At 29.2% G+C, this 16941-nt stretch overlaps 5 protein-coding genes across 9 annotated transcripts; 3 read left to right on the top strand and 2 right to left on the bottom strand.

Moving 5' to 3' along the window:
• Nucleotides 1-1795: 1795 nt before the first annotated feature.
• LOC122568738 (T-complex protein 1 subunit beta) lies at nt 1796-4762 on the top strand. The gene is made up of 7 exons (XM_043728842.1): nt 1796-1950; nt 2384-2693; nt 2845-3278; nt 3362-3439; nt 3520-3744; nt 3813-4194; nt 4294-4762. Exons 1-7 carry the CDS (start codon nt 1948-1950, stop codon nt 4464-4466), a joined length of 1605 nt encoding a protein of 534 aa, XP_043584777.1. The 5' UTR covers nt 1796-1947; the 3' UTR covers nt 4467-4762.
• Nucleotides 4695-8358, bottom strand: LOC122568740 (NADH-cytochrome b5 reductase 3). 2 transcript variants are annotated; one of them, XM_043728843.1, is made up of 4 exons: nt 7843-8358; nt 5878-6210; nt 5616-5804; nt 4695-5537 (listed from the first exon to the last, which is right to left on the bottom strand). In XM_043728843.1, the coding sequence occupies exons 1-4, from the start codon at nt 7879-7881 to the stop codon at nt 5154-5156; spliced, it is 945 nt and encodes a 314-aa protein (XP_043584778.1). In that variant the 5' UTR covers nt 7882-8358; the 3' UTR covers nt 4695-5153. The 2 variants fall into 2 exon arrangements, with proteins under 2 accessions (XP_043584778.1, XP_043584779.1); XM_043728844.1 differs by lacking the exon at nt 7843-8358 and adding an exon at nt 6840-7032.
• Nucleotides 8359-8890: 532 nt separating this feature from the next.
• LOC122568744 (transmembrane protein 60) lies at nt 8891-10369 on the top strand. 2 transcript variants are annotated; one of them, XM_043728849.1, is made up of 3 exons: nt 8891-9227; nt 9588-9806; nt 10048-10369. In XM_043728849.1, the coding sequence occupies exons 1-2, from the start codon at nt 9018-9020 to the stop codon at nt 9762-9764; spliced, it is 387 nt and encodes a 128-aa protein (XP_043584784.1). In that variant the 5' UTR covers nt 8891-9017; the 3' UTR covers nt 9765-9806; nt 10048-10369. The 2 variants fall into 2 exon arrangements, with proteins under 2 accessions (XP_043584784.1, XP_043584785.1); XM_043728850.1 differs by having other exon boundaries at nt 10100-10369.
• On the top strand, nt 10282-12137 carry LOC122568741. Of its 2 annotated transcripts, XM_043728846.1 has the most exons (6): nt 10282-10529; nt 10662-10739; nt 11007-11258; nt 11332-11466; nt 11539-11644; nt 11716-12137. In XM_043728846.1, exons 2-6 carry the CDS (start codon nt 10716-10718, stop codon nt 11874-11876), a joined length of 678 nt encoding a protein of 225 aa, XP_043584781.1. In that variant the 5' UTR covers nt 10282-10529; nt 10662-10715; the 3' UTR covers nt 11877-12137. The 2 variants fall into 2 exon arrangements, with proteins under 2 accessions (XP_043584781.1, XP_043584780.1); XM_043728845.1 differs by having other exon boundaries at nt 10283-10739.
• LOC122568736 (anaphase-promoting complex subunit 4) lies at nt 12074-15707 on the bottom strand. Of its 2 annotated transcripts, XM_043728834.1 has the most exons (8): nt 14815-15703; nt 14640-14676; nt 14192-14574; nt 13918-14118; nt 13559-13840; nt 13264-13487; nt 12616-13187; nt 12074-12544 (listed from the first exon to the last, which is right to left on the bottom strand). In XM_043728834.1, exons 3-8 carry the CDS (start codon nt 14384-14386, stop codon nt 12129-12131), a joined length of 1890 nt encoding a protein of 629 aa, XP_043584769.1. In that variant the 5' UTR covers nt 14387-14574; nt 14640-14676; nt 14815-15703; the 3' UTR covers nt 12074-12128. The 2 variants fall into 2 exon arrangements, with proteins under 2 accessions (XP_043584769.1, XP_043584767.1); XM_043728832.1 differs by lacking the exon at nt 14640-14676 and having other exon boundaries at nt 14815-15707.
• Between the last annotated feature and the right edge of the window lie 1234 nt (nt 15708-16941).

Below are 16941 nucleotides of genomic sequence, written 5' to 3' on the forward strand. Positions count from 1 at the left end.
GATTGGATACATTAGAACGTGCTAAAAATTTATGAAATATTAGTTTTATAATTCATATCTTGTATGTATGTGTATATATATGTGTGTGCATATATACCACTTATTACAATATACACAATTACATAATCTAGCATTGTTAAATTTTAAGTACTTTACGTGTTTAACAAAGGATATTTAAATCATGTCGATGGACCATAGATTCTAATTACGATTTAAATTGCTGGAACAGAGACTATGACGCATAGCCTAGCAAGTTTTATTCTTCCTTTTAACGATCATTTCGTGGATCGATGACTTCACACGTTGGAATTTTATTAATAATGGATTCCTTCGAACGTAAAATCTTTGGATGTAGGATGCTCCCGAACGTAATACATAATTAGTTCCTCGTAGCATTACATCACAAAAAAGATCTCTTAAAACCGTTAATTAAATCGTAGAATCGATTATGAAATTATATATACTTTTACCAATGGTGACTGTATCTTACAAAGAGTTTCTTCGACGATTCGTGGAAAGTGAGATTATATGACTACATCGAGCAAAAGAAAGCGCGTCTTCAATCATTAATTTGCATATGCAGCACCCGTATATTACTCGTATATACACGCGTGTTATGTGTGTACATGCATTAATGTGAATAAAATGATTGAAACGCGAAGACATTAGCTTTACTAAAATGCCAAGGCTAATTTCGCGCAGAAAACCTGTTATTGCGCGCGCATCTTCGTAGTATGTTATTGAAAGAAAAATGATAAGGGAGTAAATACATGTTTTCAGAAACATTGAAAGAGCGATAATCAATACGGTATACTTCTTGATTAACGATAGTCCAGAATGCCTTTATTCTGTAACGACCGTTGTCCTATGGCATTGTCTCGGAACGTCAAATACATATGCGCAGGAACGTTTGCAGCTATGCGTCCCATAAAAGCATCAAAAGGTCTACAGGACCCCTATTGTGCGTGGAGATCCGTATGAAATAGGGGACAGCTGGGTATAGACCGTTATTTAAACGTGCGCGCGCGCGCGCTACCGAGCACGTGTTTATCCAAATTGGTTAGTGGAATTTAAATTTCTGATAAAAGACTCAGAAACTTTTATCGTATCATGTGTTCCGATAACTGCAACTGTAGGGATACAATCGATTTTTTACCAAGCTTATGATGGATTTTGCGATCTTATTATATGTCGTACATACCAAATACTCCTGCAAATAGAGAATTTTTGTTTATGTATAAATATAAAAATCGTATATAATTTCATAATTTTTTTACGAAATTATAGAGTTTTAATAATATATATGCACATGTATTCAGATATAGGAAAATACTATTCTTTACATAAAATGTTAATATTTTATGATATAAAATTCTATCTATTAATTCCTAAAAGAGATTGTTCAATCTGTAAGAATTCCTTTTTTACGTTACAAATAAATCTAAATATAATTTAATATACTTTCAATAGTTATATCTCTATTTAAAAACACAATATAATTAGATGTAAGTAATATTATACGTATTATTGATAAAACATTTAAGTCAGCGTATGATGTGTCAATTTATACCTTTGACAAGCCTTAAAAGGAATTAAATTTAGAATCGTATCGGTCATACCAGCATGGCGCGCCATCTACATATGAATATTATATCAGAAGATTCTTGATGTTTTTTACTAAAATTCAATGGTGAAAGGTACCTTCCGTTCTCCAAGCACTTTATCTTATTATTTATTGGTGAAAAATAATCTAAGTCTTTTATGTTAACCAATCAAAGAAACGCTAGAATGGAATACAGGAAGAAAATATATCATTGGAGTTTCAAGCTGAGGTGCCACTAACTCCACCTATCGATAGACAATTTCTTGTAATTGTGCTTTGCTGTGGCGTTGAACACACTTTATTCGATTATAAATTGTGTCCCATTGCTTTAGCAGTAATTCAAAATGGTAATTAATTGATTTTCATCTTCCTTTAGTATATCGTAAAGTAATATTATTGAAATATCGTCAGAAATCGAAATTTTAATGAGTCAACTTTCATTACCCGGTTTCGTATAGAAATATGACAAATGGCGCACGTGTATCAATAGATTTTTTTAATTATAAACTAAAAAAAATTATTTCTTAAAGATATTATAATACAATTTATAAAACAATTGTAACTTACAAACTTTTTATAGTTTATTATACTTTTAACTGATTGAATAAATAATACTTTGCATTATTAGATAATAAATTAATGCAAAAAATATCATAAAGATGCGAAGAATATAATTAGAACGTGGCAACTTATATGACATAAATAAATTAAAATATATGGAAAATGTTTGTTAATATTAGTAATAAAAATAATTCTAAAAATTTAAATGGCCATTTGCAGGTTTCCTTAAATCCTGTCAGGATCCTAAAAAATGAAGCAGAAGAAGAGAAAGCAGAAATTGCCAGGCTAAGTTTGTTCGTAGGAGCAATAGCCATTGGTGATTTAGTAAAGTCTACACTTGGACCTAAAGGTATGGATAAGATATTGGTGGCTCATGGCCGATCTGCGGGACAAGTTCAAGTTACCAATGATGGTGCAACTATTCTCAAAAATGTTGGTGTGGATAATCCCGCTGCTAAAATCTTAGTAGATATGTCGCGTGTTCAAGACGATGAAGTTGGTGATGGTACCACTTCTGTAACTGTCCTTGGTTGGTATAATTATTTTAATTTCTTTAATATCATTAATATATAACTTAAGAGAATTCTTTTATATTAAAAACAATGTATAAAATCAATATAAAATTTTAGTATTATTTGTACTTAATATGCAGTGTTTAAAATAATCATTTCATATTTCAGCTGCTGAATTATTAAGAGAAGCAGAGAAATTAATAGATCAAAAAATTCATCCACAAACCATAATTTCTGGCTGGAGATGTGCAACTAATGTAGCAAGAGAAGCTTTGAAAATTGCTGCAGCTGATAATTCTGCAGATCCTGAACGTTTTCGCGAAGATTTGTTAAATATTGCCCGTACAACTCTGAGTTCGAAAATTCTGTCCCAACATAAGGAACACTTCAGCAAGCTTGCAGTAAATGCTGTGTTGCGTCTTAAAGGATCTGGCAATTTATCAGCTATTCAAATAATTAAGAAGCGTGGAGGAACTTTAGGTGATTCCTTCCTTGATGAGGGATTCTTACTAGACAAAAAACCTGGTGTACATCAGCCACAGAGAATAACTGATGCACGTATACTTATAGCGAACACTCCTATGGATACAGATAAAATCAAGGTAAAGATCAAATATATGAATTTATAATAGTTGTATAAGTTCTATAGTAATTCAGCGATATTCATGTATATACTGGTTTACAGGTATTTGGTTCTAGAGTTAGAGTTGACTCAATGGCAAAAATTGCAGAATTAGAAGGAGCAGAGAAGGAAAAAATGAAGGTAACTATAAAGTGTAATTATATTGCAATTAACAAAAAGAGCTATATTTAATTACTTATAATCGCGTGTTTACAATTTAGGACAAAGTTGAGAAGATCATAAAACATGGCTGCAACGTTTTTGTTAATAGACAGTTGATTTATAATTACCCAGAACAATTATTCGCTGACGCTAATATTATGGCTATCGAGCATGCTGACTTTGATGGTATTGAACGGCTTGCTCTTGTTACTGGTGGGGAAATTGTCAGTACCTTTGATCATCCTGATATGGTGAAACTTGGCAAATGTGATCTCATTGAACAGGTATGCTTGAATAAATTGGAATTATGATTAGTGAATTAGCACTTTTAAAGATACATTAATTTTTTTAGATAATGTTGGGTGAAGACACTTTATTACGATTTTCTGGAGTTCCTTTAGGAGAAGCTTGTACAGTAATTATCAGAGGTGCTACCCAGCAAATTCTTGATGAAGCTGAGAGATCTTTGCATGATGCGCTTTGCGTATTATCAGCTACTGTACGTGAATCGAGAATTGTTTATGGGGGAGGATGTAGTGAGATGATAATGGCTTGTGCCGTAATGAACGCAGCTGCTTCTACTCCTGGAAAAGAAGCAGTTGCAATGGAATCTTTTGCTCGTGCATTGCAACAATTACCCACTGTTATTGCCGATAATGCTGGTTACGATTCAGCTCAACTAGTTAGCGAATTGAGAGCTGCACATAATTCTGGCGCAAATACCATGGGCCTCGGTATGTTTATTTTAAAATAATAAATATAATTTACAGTTGTTATTGTTATGAATAGCAATAATAGATTATTAATTATTTTGATTTATCTGTCATTAATAGATATGGAGCAAGGAAAAGTAGGCTGTATGAAACGATTAGGAATAACTGAATCTTGGGCTGTGAAGAGGCAAGTTTTAGTTAGTGCAGCAGAAGCAGCCGAAATGATTTTACGTGTGGATGATATCTTACGGGCTGCACCCAGAAAGCGCGTCAAGGATCACGGACGTTGTTAATTACACAGATGTTCGTTCACTGCTTTATCTGCACTGCTTTTTTTCGTAACACGAATTATAATTAAATAATAAACAATTCAGCTTCGTCCCTTTTGTTAATAAACATTGACACTAATTAATACCAACATACTTCTTTAATGCTATAGTATGTAATACTATTTTACGTTATAAATTTTACATCACTGTTCGAAACAGAAGTAAGAGAAGGGTTTATAAAAAAATCGGATATTTTGCGATCATCATTTTTTATAACAATACAATAGGTTTAACATCAATAAATGCTTAATACCCTAAAATTGTATATTTTCTTTACTAAAGCTTTGCATTGGCAACATCTATACAAAATTATAAATTTGAATAAAAAATTATTATAAATGTCATTTATAACAAAAATGCAATTGTCTGAACAAAAATGCAGTTAAAAATATAATGAATTCGTACAACTGTAACAAATACTATTATGTACATCAAGTCAACCTGACTCGTATTTTTAAATTTTGAACTGATATTGTATTCGTTTGCATTAACCAATATACGGTATATACTAAAAGATGAGATATGTTTATGAATATGAATTTAAATTTATGAACTTAAGTGAATTTAAAATTATAAGCCAATTTTTTAGCCAAAGTAACTAACAAGCCAAATGTATTCTACATTTAAATGTGACAAAAATAATTTGTTGCTTCAGTATGCAAATCGTAACTTTGGATCATAACCGAGTTTATCAAGGTTAGGATTACAAGCAAAATTAATCATTGGAGGTGGACCACACATAAGTACTATTGTATCAGGTGATGGAGGGAATAGATGATCCTTGATCATATCCGCATTTATAAATCCAGTACTGTATGGCCAATTTTCACTACTAGTATCTATTGTATACCAGAGTTTCAATTTGTTAGGATGATTCTTTGCAATATCATCTAATTCGTCTCGAAGTAATATATCTTTTTCTGTTTGATTGGCAAAAAGTAGCGAAGCTTGAGTTTCATCTGTAGAATCCTTTATTATAGCACGAATTAATTGTAGCATTGGTGTGATTCCTGTTCCACCAGCTAACATTACAATCTGCAACAACATACAAATTCATTTATTTCTTAAAGTTTACAAGCAGAAAATATAATTGCATAAATTAAATACATGTACCTTTTTAACATTATATTCCACAGGTGGATCTTTTCTCAAAATTTTTATAGAAAATTTTCCATGGCCTTTATAAACAAGCCGACCAGAAGGTCCTCTAAAATCAACTGTCTCCCCAATTTTTAAATTTTCTAAGTATTGGGACAGTTTTCCTCCTTCAGGGAATTTTGGATGTACATTTTTAAAATATACCTAAATATATAATTTTATTCATGACTCTCATATTAAACTGCATAGATCATATTTTATTCATTTTATTATTTACCTTAATAACAAGATCTACGTAACCATGGTCATCATCACTTGATACAGGTGTATAAGAGCGTATAACGACTTCATCCCCAATCTTCACTGTTAAATGAACATGTTGACCGATTGGTAATCCTAATACATGATCGGAAGTTGGCAATGCAAATCTGAATTTTCTTGTATCATGACTTAATATGTCTTTTTTTATTAATGGTAAACTATATTTAACAACTGGTTCAACCAATAAAATTGGAGATTTCTTTTTCTTATCACTTCTCCAACTGTTGTAAAATTTCACTGCTAATCCTATTACAGCTATGGTTCCTACAGCAGCCAATACTGATACAAACTAAAACAAAAAAAGGAAAATATAGAAATTACAAATTTGAAAATAAAGTTTATAAAATGAACATATTCATTGTATTTAAAATTTTGATAAAATTTGCAAGCATTTTGAAGATTACTGAAGAGTTATGTGTAATACTTAAGTACTGATTTTTAATACACAAAACTAATTTGAAAAATGCGATACCAATTCAAAAGATATTATCGCTATGTAGATGAGAATACTTTTGAGTATTGAGTTTTGACGTGACAATCTATTGAATGTCATTGCATATATAGAAATACATTAAATCATAAACTTTATAGATTTTTCTTACAACAATAAATACTTAGAATCTTCAGCTTTTAAACAATTTAATTTACTGAAGTACATAACATGTCATCACACATACATTCTTGAAATTTCTTTTACAATTAAATTACACTTTTTATCCATTTATAGAAATGGACAAACCTATTACCTATAATAAAACAATAATAAACTAATATACGAGAAATTGATTGCTTGAGTTATACAAAAACACAATGCCAACCAGTTACATGCATTACGGTTTATTAATTTTTTTCGAAATTTTCGATTAATAAAAATAATACGGTTTCAGAGAACTTATATTTTTTATTCAAACTACTTACCAGTGATCGTAAGTTTGACATCGTAAATTAAATCACACGTGGTTAGAATCTCAGTAAAAAAAAATGTTGAAAATGAGGCTAAGGTTGTAATCACAAGAGGAGATAGAAAGGATAAACAAAAAAAGAATCCGTAAGATTCACAAGTGCTAATGCTTTGACAGCCCACTTATTGAGAAAAAGTACGGAAATGTCTACAGTTTGTTACCGGTTTTCAAAGTTTTTCATGCACACACTTCGAGAAATTGCCGGCTTCTACATGGGGTCAGCCACAGGACGCAACCCTTTAAAATAGATCTTACTTCCCTCGATCTAAGAACAGTTCTACTATTCCAGTATATTTATAGCTATATTACCGAAGGTATTACAAACGTAGAGTAAATGTGGCTTTATATATTATAATATGTTGTATATTGTTAAATATTGGGTAACGCATCAAAAGAGGATTGTTTCATAATTGTTATAAAATATATAACATAACACTACAATTTTTCTACATAATTTCATATACATATATATGTAAATATAATAGCAGTATTAATATAATAATATTAGACAAATGGAAGCATTTTTATCAAAGGGAAAGTTTTTTAATCAATCAACTAACCTTAGTGAATAATGTATGTATACATATATCACGAACAGCTTAATAAAGATATATATTCATATATGCAAGTATATTCATAAGATTCATTGAAGTGACAAATAATCAGAATCTAAGGAGTAGATTTGTATTAATTTAAATTTAACAATGTTTTGAATTGCTTCAAATTGTCGAATTTACAAATCTGATTAGCTGATCAAAAATTTAAATAATAGCAAGCACTTATGTACTCGTTCACTTTATCTGTCTAAATATAGCTGTTTAATTACGTAATTCAATAACGAACAAATTTAATTTTCGATTAACTTCAAACTAAAAAGAAACCATTATATTTAAATAAATGTTTTATATGTTTACGTATAAACAAATAATAAAAAATTTTATTGAATGCCATATACGCACGTTAGATCCATTTGATGCAGGACTCGCTTCATTCGGCATAATTACGATAATTATATTATTTATTATATATTCACAAGGAACGTATCACCTTATAACTATTATATCATTCAATTCAGTTTATTTGTAAATGTCGTTTGCAAATTAAGCTATAAATAGTACTTATTCTAAAAGAATTCGTTGAACAATATTATAATTATCGGCTCAACTGGATGATCGTACAATTTTTACAACTACAGTCATATTTACTGAATGATGAAATAATCTTGATTCAAGGTCACTGCTTACTGATAGTATGTTCTTAAATATTCTATTTATAGCGTAAAATCTTTTAAAGCGTTTGAGATAGTTAGATACATTGAAAAATAACTGAACTAATTTTATATTACTTTCGAGTAATTTGAACAATAATGGCGTTACTCGTTAAAAAAATTATAAAATGAATGATATTTCGCTTATAATATCATGTCCTTTTAACAATTATTTTAAAAGTACAAAGTATATGTATATGATAACTTTTCAAGATTATTGCAATCAAAACTTATATCATCTTATAATAAATAGGTATATGAATAAATGTATCTTTATATAATTACTCATGTATACAATACAACAAGTATATAACACAAATACAGTATAGAACAACATAACAACAAATTATATTCATGTACATATAGTTCCCATATAAATACTACGTCTATTGAGAGTTATAAATCAGAATAAATTGAAAAAGTAAAAACATTGTCATTATTTCAAAATAATCCAAAAATATATCTGCTTAACGAAAATAAGACCTCGAGTTTGTTACCCGGGCTAGCCGTTTATATCGCTCAATCGATCTCGCGAATTTACAACATCAGTATATAATGTAAAAACTGTGATGAAATTAAAGATAATCAACTTTACTTCATTAAAAATAATAAAGAAATAACATACTCTGTAGTAATATATTTTTTATGTCGTTTTATAATGCGATATACAAATTTGAATAATATTAATATATTTATGTTAGTAGCGACATCTTAGAAATCGTTACAACTTATAGGTTAGTTGGCGATAGAGGTTAGGTGGTATATCAAACGTTGATGTAAACAGATCATCGAATTTGCAACATAATCGTATAGTTTCAAGATCACGTTTCGTCTCGTGATTTTTGACGTATTTAATTATACATCCCAATGACAGCTTTACATCGTGCGTTATATACATGGTTTAATCTTTTGATTTTTCTGATTCTGCTTGTCTTGAGGCTCGATCAGAGGACACAATGGAATTGGTTTATTGTTTTTATTCCACTGTGGTTGTTTGATCTCATAGTTTCAGTTAATATTATTATTAATATCATCACTCTTTTTAAAAATGGACGTATTGATCATTTACCCCGGGAAGTAAGTTGTTTTTATCAAAGACTATTACTTGCATATAAATTGTAAATATTACTAATTAATTTGTTAATAAGAAGATTGCAAAAATTTTCACTTTAATTTGTAGTATACTATTCCCTTAATCATATGAATAAATAAAAAATGTATTGTCCATTCTACTGTTAATAAGAATTTCGTTAAAAAGAAAACTGAATTTATTATATATTGAGTGACAAATTATATGTAACATTCATCATATTGAAATTCTTGAAAATATAATATTTCATACAAAAAGCTAAGCTTATGAATTTGATATAAACATGTATTGTGATGAAACTGGGTACTTATTATATTTTATGAATACTGAAAATATTTTATTTTCAGATGTGGTATACGTCAGTTATGCTCATGAAAATAAGTGCCCAAATTTTAATATGTTTGAAATTAGAAGCACCACATTGGTTTTTACCAGCAAAACTTGTTTTGGGACCATTTTGGATTCTTCTTCCAGCATTGGCAGTTGATGTCTTTATAAATTTGATGCATCATTATCGATATTAACAATGACCAAATCACAGCCAATTCAGAAATATTACAATAAATGTATGTAATATCTACCATGTTTTATATGAATACATTTTGTATAAATTAACTTTAAATAATTATTATTGATATAATTATTATCAATGCCATCAAAATTACGTTGACTTCAATTATAAACAATGGTTATATTTTTTGCAATTTGAGGATCACTTTTTTAATTTAAAAACATTTTGAAAAAGAGTAGTAATTTATTATTTATTTGTATCTTATATGTATATGTTATATAATGATTAATTAATAGGTACAACGTGTGTAAATACTTTCCTGACATTAGATTTTATTTTACATACCAGTCTTTTTTGAATAGTAAAAGTGAGAAAGTATATAGTGCATGTTTAGATAATATGGTAGTCACAAGATGCCACTCTAGTTTACTATAAATACTCTATTGCACAAGGATGAATAGGACAAAGATATAAATAAGTAACTCTACCTCAGATCCATTATTGAAGCTTTTCTCATTAGTTCATAAGACTGTCATCTCTTACAAACAATAAAGTGACTGTAATATTTTTTAGCATATTTATTAATATATAAAATAAATAACAGTGAAACATTAAAAAGAATTTATGTACTTACCTTTACTGTTATGCAACATGGTTCATTGACAAATGTCTTTTGCTGTGCATATGATAATTATTCCAGCAACCATCTGTTACATTTAAAGTCCTACATCATTGAAATTCTTTCAATGGAAATGATCAGTGGAATTGGAATGTAATTGTTAGTAGAACACAGTACGAATGATACAAAACATTTTGCTAGTTTAGTTGATAGTAGAACAAGTTCTGTAACAGTGTTCATACATTTTTTACTATGAATTTTTTAATCTAAGTATTCCTTTTGTGTGAATAGAACTTATGAGTTCATAAGGTGGATAAATCAACAATTTTATAGTGATCTACTGAGATGGATATAAGTAACATGCAGCAGGTAGAATGACCAGATATGTTTCTATTATGTTACATTAAATATCTACATAGTTTACAATAATTAAAAAATTAACAATAAATTTTGCAAAAACTAAGATTAATATTATAAATTAAACTATCTAAATATTAAATATAAAAATACTAAATACTACAAATTATCATATATTCAAGTTTATAATTTGAACTCATTATTTATTAATATATAAATAAATAGATATATACTCTATCCAATCTTATTTATTATTTTTATTGCAATTCTATTTTACAGATGAATGTGATTTATTTTATATTTCTATGTTTATTATTATCACTAACAAAAAGTGGAGCTAATGAAGATCAAGTTACAGTGACAAAAGTTCCAGCAGGTCATATAGCTGAACTTCCATGTTTGAGCAGTGATGATCATCATCGTTTTATGTTTTGGCAGCTTAATAGTAATAATCGCATTATTGGGCCTGGAAATTCAATGGATGAAAACAAGTATAATTATGAAGTGTTAACAGGAAAACTTCTTATAAGGGTAAGTAATTATTGCAAATATTCCTCTTACAACTTTTAGGTGTTTTATCTTAAGAAATTATATCTTTTATTAGGGTGTATCAACAGCTGAGTCTGGTTTCTATAAGTGCTTTTCCAAAGGTATATCAGATCGTTCTAATATCACTAGTAATACTATTGAATTAATAGTTAAGAAAGATTGGGAAGATCTTTGGGAAAACGATTTTGAGGTATGTTAAGATACGCTATATCTTCAATAAATATATATTTCCTATTTGTTTTCAATACTCTCCTTCTTATAGACAAATTTATTACGGGGTATGGCTGCTGTTATGGTAATAGTTGTTGCTATAGCTATTGTTCTTTTCATTATCACAACAAAAAGGAAACACAATCGCAATTTTTTTGGTAAATATTATAAATTGATATGTAAAACAAAATATCATATTTTTATGTTTAATTAATATGAATTATTTTAGATTTGGAAGAATCAAGAGAAAATTCTCCTGCAAAATATACGCCAAATATCTATACTGTTCCTCCACCATCTATGTCTATACCAACAATTGATGAAGGTGGTATTGATAATGAAGCCCTTGATATTGATTTCCCAAGAGTATTTAATCAAATGCAAAAATAATGAATAATTTTGTAATATATTCAAAGAAATTTTGTTTCATGGTGAATGCTATATAAAGACATATACACACACATACATAACCATATTCAAATTTATATACATATACATTGATTCAGGAATTGTGCCATGAAGACATAAAATACATAATCATTTCATAAGTAAAAAAATAGTTTTAATAAATGTTTTGTAGATGAGAATTCTCTTGAAACATATTGTATATATATTTATGTATATAAATAATGATTAAATAGTTTAATTATATGTTTGAGAATTTGCAGCTGTTCCATGAGTAGTGTTCAACATATTATCATTCGTTACATCTTCTTCATCTTCTTCTTCTTCCTCTTCTTCAGGTTCCACTTCAGTTTCTAATAATCTTATTTTCCTATTGTTTTCACTTAAAACAGCGGCCACTTTTCGCGCACCACTGACTGCTATCTTTTTAGCAGTTATACCTTGAAAAGGTCGTGGCCAACTGTTACCTAAAAGATCTACTAAACTAATTGCATTCTTATCTTGATTTTCAAAGATTCGCACGTTATTCAATGGCAATTGTACAAGATACGATGCATGTGTATGTTTGTTAAGTAGCAGTAAACTGAGATGTTCGTTAGAGTAAAATTGTAGATCAACTACAGTACAGTCTATGTACGTTTTGGAATGAGATTCTGTAAAAAACAAACGTTATGTTACTTTGAAGAATTAAATTATTACATATATTTATAGTAAAACAGCAAACCTGATTTATAATCTGTATCTATTGTACTTAATTTAAACCTAAGAGAAATGGGTTCTATGCATAAACACTCGACTTTAAACAGTCGTAATATCTGATGGTCAGCATCACATGTAGCTACTAGCAAACTATCATTGTTTGTTGCAACTTGCGATGATGTAAATCCTATAGACGGCGACAAAGCAATATTTGATATGGTAAAATGTTCAACTAATCCTTGGTAAGACTCACGAAAAACATTATGTATAGCAGTAATTAATTTCGCATGAGACTGCAATAAGGAATAATTAAGGTCTTGTTTCACAATAAGCGGATGATCACGAAGACAATGATTTTCATCGAGCATAGTAGCCCATTCGCTTCCTTCAGGAGTTAGACAAGTTTGTAAATTCTCCCGTCGCAAGTATTGACCTAACTTTTCTAAATTCACCCCTTTTCTTCCTCCAACACCAGGTTCAGTCTTATCAAAACCGCGTAAAAATTCGGCGATAAATGTTAACTCTTGTTGACTGACACGACTTACTTCAGATGGTATTCTTTCATCTGACAGCCTTAAAATTGCAACGTATAACCACCTTAAAATAAAAATATAAAATAGGAGAAATAGAAATAATAGAAATATTGGATAATAATTTTAATTTTTAAACGTACCGGAAAAACGCTTTATAGTCACGCATGCTATGATCTATCACTTGTTGAATTTCAGAAGATTTTGCTAAAAAAGCTTCTGATGCATGAAGAGCATTAGTTATAATAGTCTCATCAGTAAGTCCTAGTAATTCATACGAGCCACCTAATCTGACCATTCCTCTCATTTCAGCTAATTGGTATACGAGGGCCATCCCAACGCTAGTTAAATTTTTTAAGACTAGTTTCTACAAAATAGGAATGGATTGTTGTAATGTAGATAAATTAAAGAAATTATCATCAAATATTACTATCATACCTGTATATTACTATAACACATTTCAATGCTATGTCCTAATTTTTTTAAACCCTTTTCAGTCAAATCACGCAGCAAGAAATTCTCTAAGTTTTGGGTAGGTATACCAATCATTAACAGTTCTAAAAAGTCTGCAGCAACTCCACCAGGTGGATTTGTTTCTGCATATCGTGCAAGTTTTTCATCCATTTCCAAAAGAATTGTCTCCCATGCTTCAGATATTGCCATTAATGTACGTGAAAGATAATCCATCAGATATTCGATATTAGCTTGAGCTTGTGCTACCTCAAATTTAGATAAAAAATTTATAGAAATTTAGTATTATTTAAAAATAAACTTTTAAAATATATTAAGCAAAGAACCTTTAAAAACGCTGTGCTTTGTTCCAACAGTGGACACCATAATCTACTTGCTTTGATGCCACTATTATCCTTCCATGTAATCCACATTGATTTGCCAAATCCACCACTAATTTCTAATATTTGACCATGACCAACAGAAATTGTACCGCAATAGAACATTCCAAATACATACATTGCAACATTTCCATCATCTAAGCCAAGCTATAGCATATACAATTATCTATAGATGATCACAATGTTAATATTCCAAAACATGTATGATATTTAAACTTACGAAAAGTATATCTAAAGTTTGAGATAAAACTTCCTTGCGTTCTGATTCTTGACCAAAACTTCTATTTAAACTAGGTAAAGGTGGGAGATATTCTCCAGTCGGTAGCATATTTGCTTTGCTACCATTTAATAAAGTATCACTTTCTAAATTTGCTAATGGTAACCATGTCATACATGTAATTGCATTGTGCAACATTAACTTTGTTCTATGTATAATATTTTTATTTTCAATATCTACAAGACACACTAATTTAGAGACTTCATAACAAATTGCTAGAAGTTTTCCATCTGGTCTCCATGCTAAATTCGCTATAGTATCGGATTCCTCTTGAGGACTCAACAACCATACTCTTTGCCATGTTAATCTATGTAATGTAACTTCTCCTATAAAAATCATTTTAATAAACATAACATTATTTATTACATTTATGATATTCAAGAATTCTTACCATTATAAATAAAACTGATATTGCGATGAATCAAGCTCTGATAATATTCATTAAAAAATTAATAATATGTTTTTATTAACTTATGTATAAATAATTAATATCAACTATAAAGTGTTATAGGAATTTAAACAATTGAAAAACTTCAACTTTTTATTTACTAAATGAAAAATCTAACCTTTTACATTTGCGATTGCTAAGAGATCCATTTTTGGAGACCATTGCATCCGTGTTACTTCAACTAGAAGTTGTCTTTCTTCTAATTGTCTCATACTACCTGCCATTTTCGTAATATTGATCAGAATTTAACTTGCAACAACATTCTGTCGGACTATTGGAAACCGCAACTTTGAGGTTATGTTTGCCATCGATATATTTTGTTTATAAATAACACAAAATTGCATACATATACATATACATATAAGTACTAAAAACCAGTTTTTCTACATACATCTAGAATCTAAAGCCAAGACAAAGTGTTCAAACCAGTCACAGACAGTACATGCATACATTTATTAACATTTATGGAAAGACAAACTTTTATATACAGTTTCAAAATTTTTGCGTTTGTCATATTTTAGCAAAATGTAATTATGAATGAAGTATAAACTTTACACAATGTCTCTTTTAATGTAATACTAGATACTATCAGATAATACATACATATAATCTAATACAATTAAGATAAAATGCTATTATGCTATACATATCGCAGTGTCATGAGTAGCTTCTTAATATCATATTTTACTTGAAAATGTTACAATCGGGATGTATTAATTTCATGTAGATTCGTGTATGAAAAATTCCTGAATGAGCGTAACAGAAATGCGACAGTTAAACAAATTGTCTAAATGCTGCCAAAAGCAATTCAGCGAATGTCGAAGGTGGAGAACAAAAATTAAAAATAAACACCGTTACTGACTTTTTAGCATGCGCACGAGCTGCCGGACATTACAGACAAATATTTCGCGCCTAAACAAATTTCCGATAGAAATATCATTTCGAGTTTCATGCGCTAACAATAAATTGTTATGATACGTACGGCTGTACTAAGTCTAACCGAAATGGAATACGTGAATTGCGTGATGCGTCTTCTCTTTAGGAATGAGGTCATTGAAGTTCGGCACAAAATTGGAGTAAACCAGATTTTCGCACTATCGCATTTTCAGACAACTCTGAATTTTAAAATCTAGATGATAATTAATATTATAAAAAAAAAATTTTGCATTAGAAATTTTCTTTATTTATTTCTTTTTTTTACAATAGCATTTGTTTTATGTTAAGAATTTTGGAGTAAGTCTGAAAAAAAACAAGGATCATTGGCTCTTGAGCGTAGAGGAAATAAAAACCATCGATTTTGGATATTTCAAGAATATTTTTCTACGTTTACGCGTAAAAATTGGTGATACTGAGGTGCTTTACTAGCTTAAAGCTAAGATATTTATGTGAAAGCGAATGCAATTAATATTCAAGGGGAAATAAGGACTAGTGAAAATTCTGAAGCTTATTAAAAATTTCTGGTTCTATGTAAAAAGTAATTATATTAAAGCCAAGAATTTTATTTCTCATAAAAAGGCAAGAAAGTGTAATTTACAGACAAAGAATAGAAACAGACGCAGCTTAACTTTCTGTTTATTAAACAATCTATCACATTCGTAATATATTTTTAGTAAATACGAATTCACCATGTTCACAATATTTAACAAAACCTTATATCTTTAATAATAAACGTTCAACGTTCAAGCAGAGAAAAAATAATAAAGAAAGAAAATACTATTCACAGACGAATAAATCAAACAGCTTGTACAAAGACTCGTTCAGTAAACACCCACACCTCATCCAGAAGTATTATCAAAATAAATAAAATTTCAACAAAAGCCACGAATCCTGTTATCCTTTTAATAGTCTTCTTCAAAAGAAATTCATTTTTGGAAAGCTAATTTCCACTACCTTCAATTAATCGTAAAACCAGTCATCGAAAGTTTGATCGCGAATTGATCATATTATTATTATGATCCATTATATTAAATGGACCATTTTTTAAGATTTCTAGCCATATCTTAAAACTTTATATATATACGCAAGTAATTTATTTTTACGAAAAATAAGAAACGGCCCCTTAACGAAATAGGGAATTTCTAAATGAAAAAATGAAGAAATCGATTAGTTCTTTAGTATTAGCTACATTTCAATTTATAAATAAAATCACAACGTTTTCCGTTCTTTTCATAAAATAAAATAAATCAAAATTCTTTATAATAATTCCACTGTTCCACTAAAAAGTACTATAGACTTATAGGCTCCT

Source organism: Bombus pyrosoma, linkage group LG6 (assembly GCF_014825855.1).
Source record: "Bombus pyrosoma isolate SC7728 linkage group LG6, ASM1482585v1, whole genome shotgun sequence".
Classification (NCBI taxonomy): Eukaryota; Metazoa; Arthropoda; class Insecta; order Hymenoptera; family Apidae; genus Bombus; species Bombus pyrosoma.